This window comes from Tasmannia lanceolata, unplaced genomic scaffold (assembly GCF_043159265.1).
Source record: "Tasmannia lanceolata isolate RefF3 unplaced genomic scaffold, GAP_Taslan_0.1 ptg000002l, whole genome shotgun sequence".
Classification (NCBI taxonomy): Eukaryota; Viridiplantae; Streptophyta; class Magnoliopsida; order Canellales; family Winteraceae; genus Tasmannia; species Tasmannia lanceolata.
In genome coordinates, this window is record NW_027518679.1 from 56,968,517 (window position 1) to 56,981,093 (window position 12,577).

The following is a 12,577-nucleotide window of genomic DNA, read 5'->3' on the forward strand; positions in this document are numbered from 1 at the left end:
AAAGCTTAAGCTATTAGAGATGATGTTAGTAATCATTTATACTTCAACCCTCCCCCTCATGTATGGCCCCTTTTTTTGGTTGGCCATACACGTGGACTTTTAATATCAAGGAGTTGTTGGGTTTTGAGCTCCGGAATAGCTCATACCATGTGAAAATAACCAATTACTTCAAAAGCTTAAGCGGTTAGAGATGGTGTTATTTAATCATTTATAATTCAACCAAATTGAGGATTCTAAAAGCCACTTACATTTATCTTCAGCAACAGTACAACAAGGATAAAAAGTGTTACAAAATAGGTTTACCGCCATTGCATCACAGTGCAATCTTCACATCGAAGTTAATCGACCGTGAACTTCACATCTCTGAACTGCGAGAAAAGCCAGCTACCATGACAAGCTTATATCTCCTTCCCATACGTTCCATCCTTGCCTCAGTTATTTATAATCCGATAAACACTCGAATGAAGTAACAAGAAACCTGAGAGCCAACCCTTTTATTGGCAAGGAAAACAAGTGCAAGGAATTGCACTGCGCCAGAAGGGAGAAGCGATGAGTTTCGGGAACAGTTTAAGAACTGCATCTTTCGTGGGTAATGCAGGAATGGCTCCTCTCTCTGTGACTGTTAGGGCACCACATATGTTCGCAAACAGAAGAGCTTCCCTTAACCTTTCCTCATCCTGCCAATAATGCAATGGGAAATAAGAATTAAGTTTCAGTATTAAACCATTTTGGAATTGTAAATCCTAGAAAGAATGAATAATGCTCAAGACTAAGCCTTGGGATGAAACCCATTTCTAAATTCCTACGGTGGTCCTTTCTACACTAGAGAGATCTAAGCAGTGTTTAAAAATGCAGCTGTGGTGCGGAACGATGCCGAAGAAAATAGTAGACTCAGCACGACGCGGTTAAGCACTCGGTTGACGCAGCTGAGTACCCGGTTGACGTGGTCATACTTCGGGAAAGTCAAAAAGGAGTTTTTATTGACTCTGTAGGGCAAAATGTGGAATGCGGCCAAGGTGAAAGGGAGTCGACTCAGGGTAGTCCACGATGATGCTGGGGAGTCATAAAACTATGGATATAAGAATAGATTGTATATCATTAATACTATAGCAGAAAAAGTAATGGGATGCTGAGTTGAAGCAATGTATGAAGACTTGATAAACACACTGACCAAGAGGACATTTGTAGGCTTGTCCCCCAGTGGAAGTTCTGTATTGAAGATCCAAATGATTGGGTACGTGAGAGGAGTGCAGTATCCAAATGTGGGACCCAAGTGAATCAATCATAAATTTTGAAAAATGCAGATCTGAGTTTGCTGTTCACACATGGATGTGTACTCTGAATCAAAATCCTTGCACATCAAAAACAAGGATTCAAGAATATAGGTGTGAAGGGACACATTTGATGGTTACCTTGTGTATTAAATGTTTTTAAGTCTTTTGACCATCTACTCTTGGATTTTTATTTCTGTTCTAAGATGCACCGTAAATTGACATTGAGCATTAATCTTAGATTTGCTCTACATATTTCAGTATCACAATCGAAGAAGAAAACTACTGTAAGTTAATGTAATTATGAGGTAAGTGTTTTGCTCTTGAGTGAGAAGAGATATGGATGAAGAGATGAATGCTCTCATATAAATATGTTGTCGATTGTAGATGGGACTATGCGATCAAGTATCTCCCTGATGATAAGGTTGAGATGGTAAATGACAAATTAATTGTTAAAGAATATACTCAAACCTTTGGCACTTGCTATTTTAAAACTTTTGCACTGGCAAAACTTTCATCTCTTACCTACGACTGGGATGGTGTGAATGTCAAGAGATAGGTTAATATATATTCAGTTTAGATTTACTTCACTCATGTAATTCGGATGGGGCCCATCACAAATTAGAATCAGATTGGCATACTTGTAATTATTTACAACTCTTTATCGCTTCCTAAGACTTGGATTTCTTTGTCTTCTCAGTTCTTCTAATATTTTTCTCGTTCTATTTAAAAAATTGTGCGTAACACTTTTGAAAGCACCATAAATAAGTGGTTCATTGAAAAAAAAGAGGAACAATGCCAAATGAACAGTAAGCTGAACAGAGGCTTTAAAGCATAAACATGCTAGGCGGCTTACCTGAGAGAGAGAGAGAGAGAGAGAGAGAGAGAGAGAGAGAGAGAGAGAGAGAGAGAGAGAGAGGATTATGGTTGTTATGGATGAAAATTCTGGTTCACTCAGATTTCTACGCACACTAAGAAAGTGTTGAAAATCAACACCCAACTGCCAGCAAACTCATGCAATAGAAATAAACTCATACCTGCTATGCACAAAGACTACTATTAGGCTACATTACCACCATCATACTGATGTTTGTGTCATTACTAAATAGGAACGGACAATTCTTCAGTCATGTCTAGTTAATGACAATCCAATTAACCACTTACAGATCTACATGGTTTATTTATTAACTAACCATGCGTGAAAGAGGACACCCGTTCCCGTAATTAAGTCCATGTTTTAGGAAGATATCGAGTGTACCGTATGTGTATCTGTATCTAGACATAATCGAGGCATGCATATATTGCATGTGTTTCGACCATTTCTAATCACCAAATGAGTCTGTATGTCTTTGTCTGTCCTGTACAGTATTTCATTTACTCCTTTAAATAAAAAATCAAAATATCAAGAGCAATATGAAATATAAAAAACACAAAAATTAAAAATTAAATAATAAAGAGAGCCGAGATGTAAATGGAAAACCCACATGGAACTGATAAAATGGACTTTTGTATTTAGGCATTATTACCACTTCACGACAACTTTGAACAGATTTTAATGAGCAACTAGAGAATAATCCTTCAAACACAGTTCTCATTTAAAATAATTGAGGACCAGGAATTACCTCATAAAGATTTAGGTTAGAAGCCATATTCCAAAGTAACCCACTTACAAATGCATCACCAGCACCAGTAGTGTCAACAGCGTTAACTTTAACACCGCCAACTCTACCATGAAAATTCTGCACAATGATCATGGTAAAAGTCAAAAGTCAAATAACTGATCAAGAACTAGGACATCTTGATCTAGTTCAAGAGGAAATGGTTAGCTATTAATCAGGAAATAGGATCCCAGAAGTTGCAAAAAAACATCTAGCCTAAATGAATAAACACAAGTATGAAGAAGTCGTTCAGAAATTCAAGATTTACGCTAGAAAACCAGAAAAAAGTGACATAAGAACCACGTGCAATCGAGAAAGGAGAAAACCCCGAACAAAGAGAGATGCTAAGAATGATCGTGGGGCTAGCAACTCATATTTTTGAGGGAACTCCAAGAACCCAAAAGAAAGTACAACTTTCTCCACCAAAAGAACTTTTCATTCAATCTTCCCAAAAACTCTATCTTGCTGTCTGTTCCTCCTTATTTATACAGGAGATTCTTTCTACATTAAAAAAAGGATAAAAATCTCACCTTGAAATAGTAACCTCACATCCATGTGGCAAGAGTTGCTGTTTTTACATGCATAAAATAGAATGAGCAGCCAATTCAAGAAAGTTTTAACAATGAAGTAATATAGAAAAATAACTTTCCACAACATTGATCGTCCAAACAGAAAGTCTCCTCCTTTCTTTGGCATTTCCTAAGTCCTTTGGTAGGAAGAAATTGCTCCTCTTCTCACATGTGAGATAGCTTATATCTTGGCAATTCCAAACAGCTTGCTTGCTTCTCATTTAAGGTGACTTTCCAAAGTATATTCAAACGGATTGTGTGTGGACAGCAACTTACTATTTCAGCTACTAATAATTTACTGAGTTGTTTACATCCAGCAACTAGGGTAGATAGGAAGTAGCTATGTTTAGGAAAAGATACGTACGAAAATGGGGCTTTCCTTTAAGATTGAGGGTTGCTAATAATGAAAGGAAAAGTGCTAAATAAGGTGATATGGAAATGGAATGGAGGCTCAAGAAATTTGGTGCTTGTGAAAATTACTAACATAAAACTAAAAACGAAAATGGGAATTTATCAAATTGGAAACTAGTTGCGGGCCCTCTTTGGGTGGTCCATCCACAGCGTGTAACGTTCAATCAAATGGCCGCATGCATATGCATCACATAGTATACGACGTGCATGTATTCTCTAATACATGATCTCATGAAGACACATGGAGCATGCCAATGAGACAGAGTAACATAGATTGCAATGAATAATACTCATAGAAAGAAAGCCACTAAATGTGAAAATTATTATTCGGAAGTATAGAACTTTCCAAGGGATGCTTAGAATCGTGGCAAAAGACAGTTTGCATGATTACCTTAGTGTAATATCTGCAACCCGCTGCCCCTTCAGTTACAAGCAGAAGTTTAAGGTTAGGGTGGAAAAGCTTCTTAAGTACCACATTGTCATCATAAGGATCATCTCCCCCAGTTAAAAAGGAAATTTCTTCCTCACTAATCTGCAATGTGCAAAGGCAAATCCCAGTTGAAAAAACTTTACTAACTCAACACACCATTCAATTCTGTTAATTTCCATCAAAGGGTGATTAGGTAATAGGACGAGACCATTAAAAAAACCAAGTTTGAAACAACAAAATTGCTGAATTTCACCTTAATGACATCAGCTTGCTCCCATATGCTCATGATGCCCTCCCGAGCAGCATCTTCGGATGGCCATAGTGGCAATCTCAAATTGGGATCATAGGACAGTATACTACCAGAATTTTTAGCAATATTCATTGCAGCAAGATGTGTTGACCTACATGGTTCGTCAATCAAACTAATTGATCCGAAGTGAAAAATACTTCCCTGCATTTACAAATGTTAAGTGTATTAGTCATTGACGGTATACCCTAACCGTGTAACATGTGTGTGTGTGTGCGCGCGCATGTGTGTGGTGTAAGATACACAACACACTTTCTCTCATTCCTCTCTTTTAAACGGAATAAGCTCTTGTATTATTACTTCACCAATAACTACCAGAGTTAGAACAGTAAGAAACTGTATAAAATGATTGAATAAAAATAACGAAAGTAAATTATTCGAGCTACTTTTACCTGCTTAAGAAGGTCTAAATTAAGTTCAGATTCATGAAGAAGCATGTCTGCACTTGGATTGCGGAAAAACATAAATTCACGCTCACCATCAGCTCTAAGTGTAACAAATGCCAGTGCAGTTCGTGCACCAGGGTCAAAACGCACACCAGAATTGTCAACATTGTTTTCTTTCAGAATTTCAGACAACATAAAACCAAATTCATCCTGGCCTACCTGAAAATGCATAAAGGTGTTAGCAGTGAAAAACTGAAAACACATTGATATAAGAGCCATACACAATAGATTTGGGTTGGTCCAATGCTTGGAGTTGGAGAGTATTTCATAAAGACTTAAAGCATAGAACCTAATCTAGGTAACATGGTGGACACCGATATGTGTGTGAATGTCATACACAGCCTCTCCGAACAACTCGATATGCTGCAAATTATGGAGGATATACAGTTTTGACAAACACATTACAATATAAATATTAAGCATTCAAAAACATGTATTTAATTCATAAATATACATAAAAGCACAAATGAATATTTTCAGTGTATAACCATTCAAAAAAATATATTTTCAGTGTATAAAACAGTGCCAAATTACAAAGAAAGTGAACTGATTCTCTGCAATACGCATGTCATCACAGCAGTCAAACACACCCATCAAACATGGAATGTTCGTTTCAGTTAGGGCATGTTTGGCTACCATGAATTTTTTTTTCATGATAAATTGGAGTCTCCAAGTGGATATGAGGGAGAAGTGACTAAAAATCAGGAAACTAGTGTCTCCGCTGAGGAGTGGAAAAAAAAAGGAAACAAAAAAATCTACTCAAAATCAGAATGACTTTTGCCTCATTTTTATCCACTTTTCAGGCTCATCTCAATCATTCCCTCTCAAATCTCTCTCCTCCTCCCACTGCCCTACCCCTCTTTCACCACTTGGATACACCAATTTATCATGAAAAAAATTCCTGGCAGCCAGACATGGCCTTAAAGTTCTCTTTTATAGACCTTGAGTAGAAGTCCACAATACAAATTATTAGCATAAAAAGAAGAAAATTGTGAGATGTCAAGAGTCCATCAATACACCTTCCCAATAAAAGCTGATGACCCGCCCAGTCTTGATACCCCAACAGCAACATTTGCAGGAGCTCCACCCGGAGCTTTCTTAAATGCAGGTGCTTCCGCAAGTGATACACCAGCAACAGTTGGGACAAAATCAATCAACATCTCTCCAAAGCAAATTACTAGTGAGCTTTTCCCTTGGGTCCCACTTGCATCATTCTCAAGAAGAGCTTTAGAGACATCTGCATAAATCCATTAGCTTCAGAATGAGAACGGACCTGATATACAAAGTATATGAATAAAAATCTCAAGCCACATAAGTGAGATCTCTTATGGAGAAACATGTTTAACTTGAACAGAAAGCATGGAATTAACTGTTAAAGGCTAGTCTTCTTGCCAAATTTCAAGCCAGATGGTTGTTCTTAGAAAAGACAATCGTAAATTAAAAAAAATAAAATAAAGGTACACCATCAAGTACCTGATTGGAAGTTTGCCCGTTTACCCAATTTCCCCTTTATATATCAAATGCACTATGTAGTAAATGCTACATGCTATTACTCAAAAAGTTATATATGAAGTAATCATCCATAATAATAACATATTATGTTATTTATAAACTAGACTAGGTATTATACTAGGTATTGTGATAGTGAAAAATATAAGAAAAGAACGAAAGGACAGACAAAAAAAAACATGACGATGAAACAGGGCATAGAACAGAAAAGAAGCAAAATGAAGATGGAGTCAACAGAATAGTGTTAAAGGGGAATGGGTGACCACATAGAAGATTACATCAGGAACCAATAGAATTGGAAAGTAAACCGAGAGACAAAGTTGAATATGTGAGAACTTTTAATGCCACATACCTACCTATGGCCCATCCAGGTGTTCCATTGTTAGACCCATATCCCTAAGGATCTGATAGACTTATGCGAGGACATAAGCTCTTCGGCCCCATAAGTGTATTTATTTCCAGATAGAGGCAAAGTTCTGGATGATCGGGATCTACAGTACTTTACGTAACTCCATTCGAAGAACAGGATCCTCCATACTCATTGATGGTAAAGGCAAAGCTCTAAGGCAAGGGTGGAGATAAAAGACTAAGTCATCGGACTGAGCTGGAGCATATGCTTTCATGATTCATGAAGAACATATGCTTCAATGATTCATGAAAAACATCTAATCATGACTTCAAAATCCATGATTTTCACAGCAACTTCAGGCATAAGTATGGCCTGCAAGGTGGGTAGGAAATGCTCACCAATCCACAACAGCATATGAGCAACAACTATTGCAATAACAGGGAATGGACCTGCTCTAATATAGAGTAATAATTACAATGAATGAGGTTAAGAAGAAATCTCTTTTAGTCATACGAAGGATAAAATGCAAATAGAATGCAAACAAAATGGCTAAACTCCTCTGGATTACAGAAACAGGAAATTATAATGTGTAGTTGAAGAACAAACATGACACGATTTATGGAAATTCGCATTCAATCTGCAAGACTGCCTTCTTTCCAAATTCACGAACAACATAATAAAAAAAGGCAGCAAAAAATGGTTAAAAGAGACTGTTGAGTGTTGATGGGTATTGCTTCTTATAGGGAAAAGATTTTAAAGAGGGGACAACGAGATGCTAATCCATTAAGCGGAGAAATATACGAGCAAAAGATACTTTCAAGTTTCAAATAATTAAATCTTCTCTAACCCAATTCAGCATGCAATTAAAATTCAGATAGACCAAAATTGATTTTCTGATTGATGGTTGATCATGTAGAAGAAATTTCCTACATATGGCTTTCATCAACACCAAAATCATGTAGCCTGGCATGGAGGGGAATTGCTCCCTGTTAAAAATCTTAAGAGAGCTTATAGAGTAGAAATCAACTAAATTTCAATAAGACAGGCTATCCAACTATCCAAGATCCAATGACAACGAACAATACTGCAGGAATAAAGTAGGAAACCCCAAACACGTAGGGATATGGGAATACAAATCCTAACTGCCATTATATTTGTTGTGCATATGTCTTGTATTCTGGCATTCTACAGGACCTTGATGGACTAATGTGCGCGACGCACACGCAGGTCGGAGAGCAAGGCTTTCATTGTGTTTACACTAAAGGGTATTTCAGTAAATTTCTTGGCGTAGTGGCATTGATATATAAACCACATGTTAGGGTTACGGAGAGCGAGGTTTTCATTGTTATTTCTTGGCCAAAAAGAAGAGAAGTTGTAACCCTCAACCGAAATAGTAAAATCTCATCTCGCATGGACATAGGCGCGCTGGCGGACCACGTAAATCTTTTGTTCTTTCTTGTGTGATTGTGTCTCTTTGCATCTTTTCTTGACGTTTGCTGCATGTTGTATTTGATCCTTGTTGAGAAGGTATTTCTTTGTTTTTTTTCTACAAAACTAAATTTTCATAAGAGATGATCCAAGATTGAATCAATGCTAAAGGCTACTTGATAAGAAAACACTTATATTTCGGAAGGGAGAAATATTCGAATTGCAATTCTCACCCAACTAAATCCAAGATCAAATGACCACGATCAAATGACCACTAAAGTTACTCACCAAGACAACCCTATCAAGCAAATTCCCAAACAATTCTGACGAGAAAGGCGGCTGGAATCAAACCATTTTCAATTATTTGAGGTGTAAAAATGAGATCAAGATCATTTATCAAGGGAAACAACATAATTCAAGAGAAAAATAACCCAGAAACTAAAAATAAGAAAAGAGGAAAGAAATTGTAATATGGGTACTCAAAATTCTAACAAACTTAACAGTCCAAATATCATTTTCTGTTTTCCTCTGTCCTTCTGCATTCCTCAGAAACAAAGCATACGGATAAGAAATCTTTCAAGCAAAAGGAATAGAAAAAGATCATTGGATCCAATAATTTCCCACATGCAAAAAGATAAAATGAGGTTAAAAAAAAAGAAAGAAAGAAATTAGAGTGCAGAATGAAAAAAAAATACAAGCCCACCTGCAGGAGAATTTGCCATTTTGATGTAAACTTGTTTGAGGTGGAACGAGGATCAAATTGGGTGTGAATTACGGAGGTTGTTGAATTACAGAGACAAAAGAGCTCGAAAGGTGAGGGAAGGAAAAAGCTCCCATTTGTCCTCAACCGTTTAAAAAAACAGGGGTAAAGAAACTCTCTCTCTCTCTAGGATGACGGAAATCTGAAGGCTTCTTTTTTGACGGATTCCACCTCTCTCTCTCTCTCTCTCTCTCCTACACATAAAAATTACAAAACTCACAAGCTTTTAAGTTTTAATGCAAACTCATAATAAAGAAAGGGAAAAAAAATATGGGACTTGCTAGGGACCATCCCATAAGGTATTTCGCGGTTGGGCTGTTGCATTTGAGAGCAGCCACCTCAGATGAAATAAATGAATAAGACAAAATTTGAGCCTGTTTGGCTGCTCTCACATGCAACAGCCCAGCTGCAAAATGCATTCTGCGATGGTCCCTAGCAAATCCCAAAAAATATAGGCCACTGATATTGGCAATTCATGTTTTGATAATTGCACTAACTCGCCTTGTCTTTTATTATTTAATGAGCTATCAAAGGTTATTACAATTCCTAAAAAGCTCTCAATTAAAAAAGAAAAGATGAGTCGATCTAGTGCAATTATCAAAACATGGTAGTGCCAACATCAATAGGCTAAATATATATATTCATTCTATTGTTTTTTAATCCCATGCTTATGTTTTTATTTTATTTCTGCAACATTAAAAAATTATGCTTATAATGTAACTGAAAGTCGGGATAATCGACCTAAAACGGTTGGGGTTTGTGTCCTTACTTCTCTCTTGTCTCTTTTTTGATATAGCCACCTTTTTTATTTTTACCATTTCCACACATTTTGTTTGTCTTTATAAGAAAATGACTTCTTTTATGCGTAAAAGACTAAACAAAAGCCAGTGAAAATGCAGATACTTTAGGGGCTGGTTGGATACATGGATTTTAGAATCTTGGATTTCCTCAAAATCCTGGGTGGGGGATAAGAGTAGAAGGAGACCATCCATGTCACTTCTCTTTAGAATCTTGGATTTTAAGTAAGAAATCCAGGTGTTAGAAATCTCTCCCCCATCCTGAGATTTCTAAAACCTGAAAACATGGGAAGATCTCCTACTCTATTGCGGACGGAAAGAAGGGCGAGAAATCAGAAAAAGACGGCTGGCCTCCTTCTTCTCTCATCTCTCATCTACGATTTTGAGGAAATCCAAGATTCTAAAATCCGCATATCCAAACAGCTCCTTAAGAAAATATAAAGGTGTTTACACCTGTACTCTAAATTTAAAAAACAAGCGCATTACACCATCATAAATTCTAACTAGAATTTTAGTACCATTAATAAGTGGGATATTGGCATAGTGTCAACACATGTGAGGCAGTCGAGACAGAGATCGGAATAGAATTGCCGCTTGAACTTTGTGAAAACTAGTAAAATTTGAAAGTTTGAATATATAAAATCGAAATTTAGTAGCAGGAGGTATATTTGAATTTGAATTTAAATATGATTAAAGAGAGGACCTTAAAGCTTGAATTAGAGTCTAATGGTCAAATTTGATCTAGGATTTTATTATTCCTACTTTAGGTTGAGATATCACTTGGGGCTTAGAGTTTAGGTTGCTTAGTGTGAATGAAGTCCTAAGGTTCGAAGTACTGACCTGTTGTGGAGAGCTTAGCTTGGCCGGTGAGTTGTGAGGCCAACGTGTGACGATGGAAAAACTTATTTGGCTGTCTTAGCAGGCATAAAATTCAGTTGCACTGTTTGATTCGAATTGCAAGATGCGTTTTGCGAAATGCTTAAATATCAAATGCCACGGGTATCATAAGTACAACAGCACAACCAAGAAACTATTCTTTATGAAATTTAACCTGCCTAAATAACAAGAATGAGGCAAATAGATTTATTTTCAACAAAATGGTATTCAAAGCTATGATATTGTTTGCAAAAAAGTAGAACTTGAATGACAAGAAATGTTAAGTAGAGATTCAATATATGGCTATTGACAGGATGATATGTTGATAGGAACTAGCAAGGGTAAGTGCATACGTATATGTGAGTGCAGATGTATATGTGAATGCAACCCAATGACTTCATTTCCTAATCAAACGTGGAGAAATATTCAGCTTACAGTATGATAATAAAGCCCATTAAAACTGACAGCAGTAGCAGGTATAGTTTAAGTAATAGATTGGACAGTGGGTTAATTTCATCAATAAACGATGATAGGAAGAAATCTAAATCTAATGATCAGTAAAGAATGATAAAAGGCCTGAAGCACATAAGCAAATGGGTATTCGAAATTTAATAAAGTTTACTTTCAGCCATACAAATGGTGAGGGCTGGCCTTAAATACAATTACTGACAGAAGTTCAAAATCAATGCAATATGCAATTTAAACAATGCAATTTATGAACTTAATTCAGTTTCAAAATACAACAGGATGATTACATAATTTCCATTTCATTTGCAAGAAATGAGTAAATCAACTCGAAAGGAGAGAAGTTCGAAGGCAATAATGTTAAAGTGAGTGCACTACAAGCCTGGGAAAACGTTTGTAAATTGTGTTAAATCGGTGCATATGCTAAAACACGTGTATCAGAGGAACGAGAATACAGGATACTTTAAATGGGCTTATTTGTAGCTTTCAGATTCTTATATAAACTAACGTCTAAGAATACTTATTGGATTAACTATACTTCTCTTCTTTAAAGGTGTCACGCCCCAAACAATTATCATGGCTTGGAACATAACAGCACCACATACCTACAAAGTGAACTCTACAAGCATGCAAGGCTAGCAGAATAAACAGAACCCTGCTCAATTTATTTAACTACCAATCCAATTTCAAAATCCATCCATAAGTGTTTAACATAGTAATCATGAATGTCTCACACCCTCTCCCCAATAACCTTTAAATTAATAACATGTTCCATATTCTAACTAATACTCACTCGAAAAGAAATCAAAAGAACTAAGGATCTCCTATACATGGCAAATCCCTCGCTACTCCAAGTCTGCACTGGAATCAAGCCTTGAGATCTGTAATTTGTAAACCACGGGTGAGCCAACGCTCGTGTGAAGTAATAAGAGTTACAATAACAGATATAAGTGTAAGTCGAGGTAAATAAGTAAATGGCGTAAGTACAGAAATCAGTGAGTTTGCTCATAATAATGGGCTCAATAGTAACACGGAATAAGATCCAATAGAGACAATAAACAAGGCCCGGAACACAAATGTCAGGGAATTAGTATACAGAGTCAAATTTCAGAGTGTAATTCGATACAGACATCAATAACAGTAATCAGTACATCTCGGGATCATACGCTTTGTCTATTGTTCAGAAAATTCTTGTCGACCAGGTCAGCATATTATGCATTCCCCACCGACTGAGTCCACAATTGGCCAATGAATTAAGCATCCCCTTACTGACTGGGTCCAGAATTGGCCATAAAACTTGA

General features: G+C 36.7%; 1 protein-coding gene across 1 annotated transcript; it reads right to left on the reverse strand.

The window, feature by feature from the left end:
- Positions 1–196: 196 nt before the first annotated feature.
- LOC143880456 (putative fructokinase-7) lies at positions 197–9,336 on the reverse strand. The gene is made up of 7 exons (XM_077383487.1): positions 9,082–9,336; positions 6,112–6,329; positions 5,039–5,251; positions 4,593–4,790; positions 4,301–4,441; positions 2,894–3,010; positions 197–677 (listed from the first exon to the last, which is right to left on the reverse strand). Exons 1-7 carry the CDS (start codon positions 9,098–9,100, stop codon positions 495–497), a joined length of 1,089 nt encoding a protein of 362 aa, XP_077239602.1. The 5' UTR covers positions 9,101–9,336; the 3' UTR covers positions 197–494.
- Between the last annotated feature and the right edge of the window lie 3,241 nt (positions 9,337–12,577).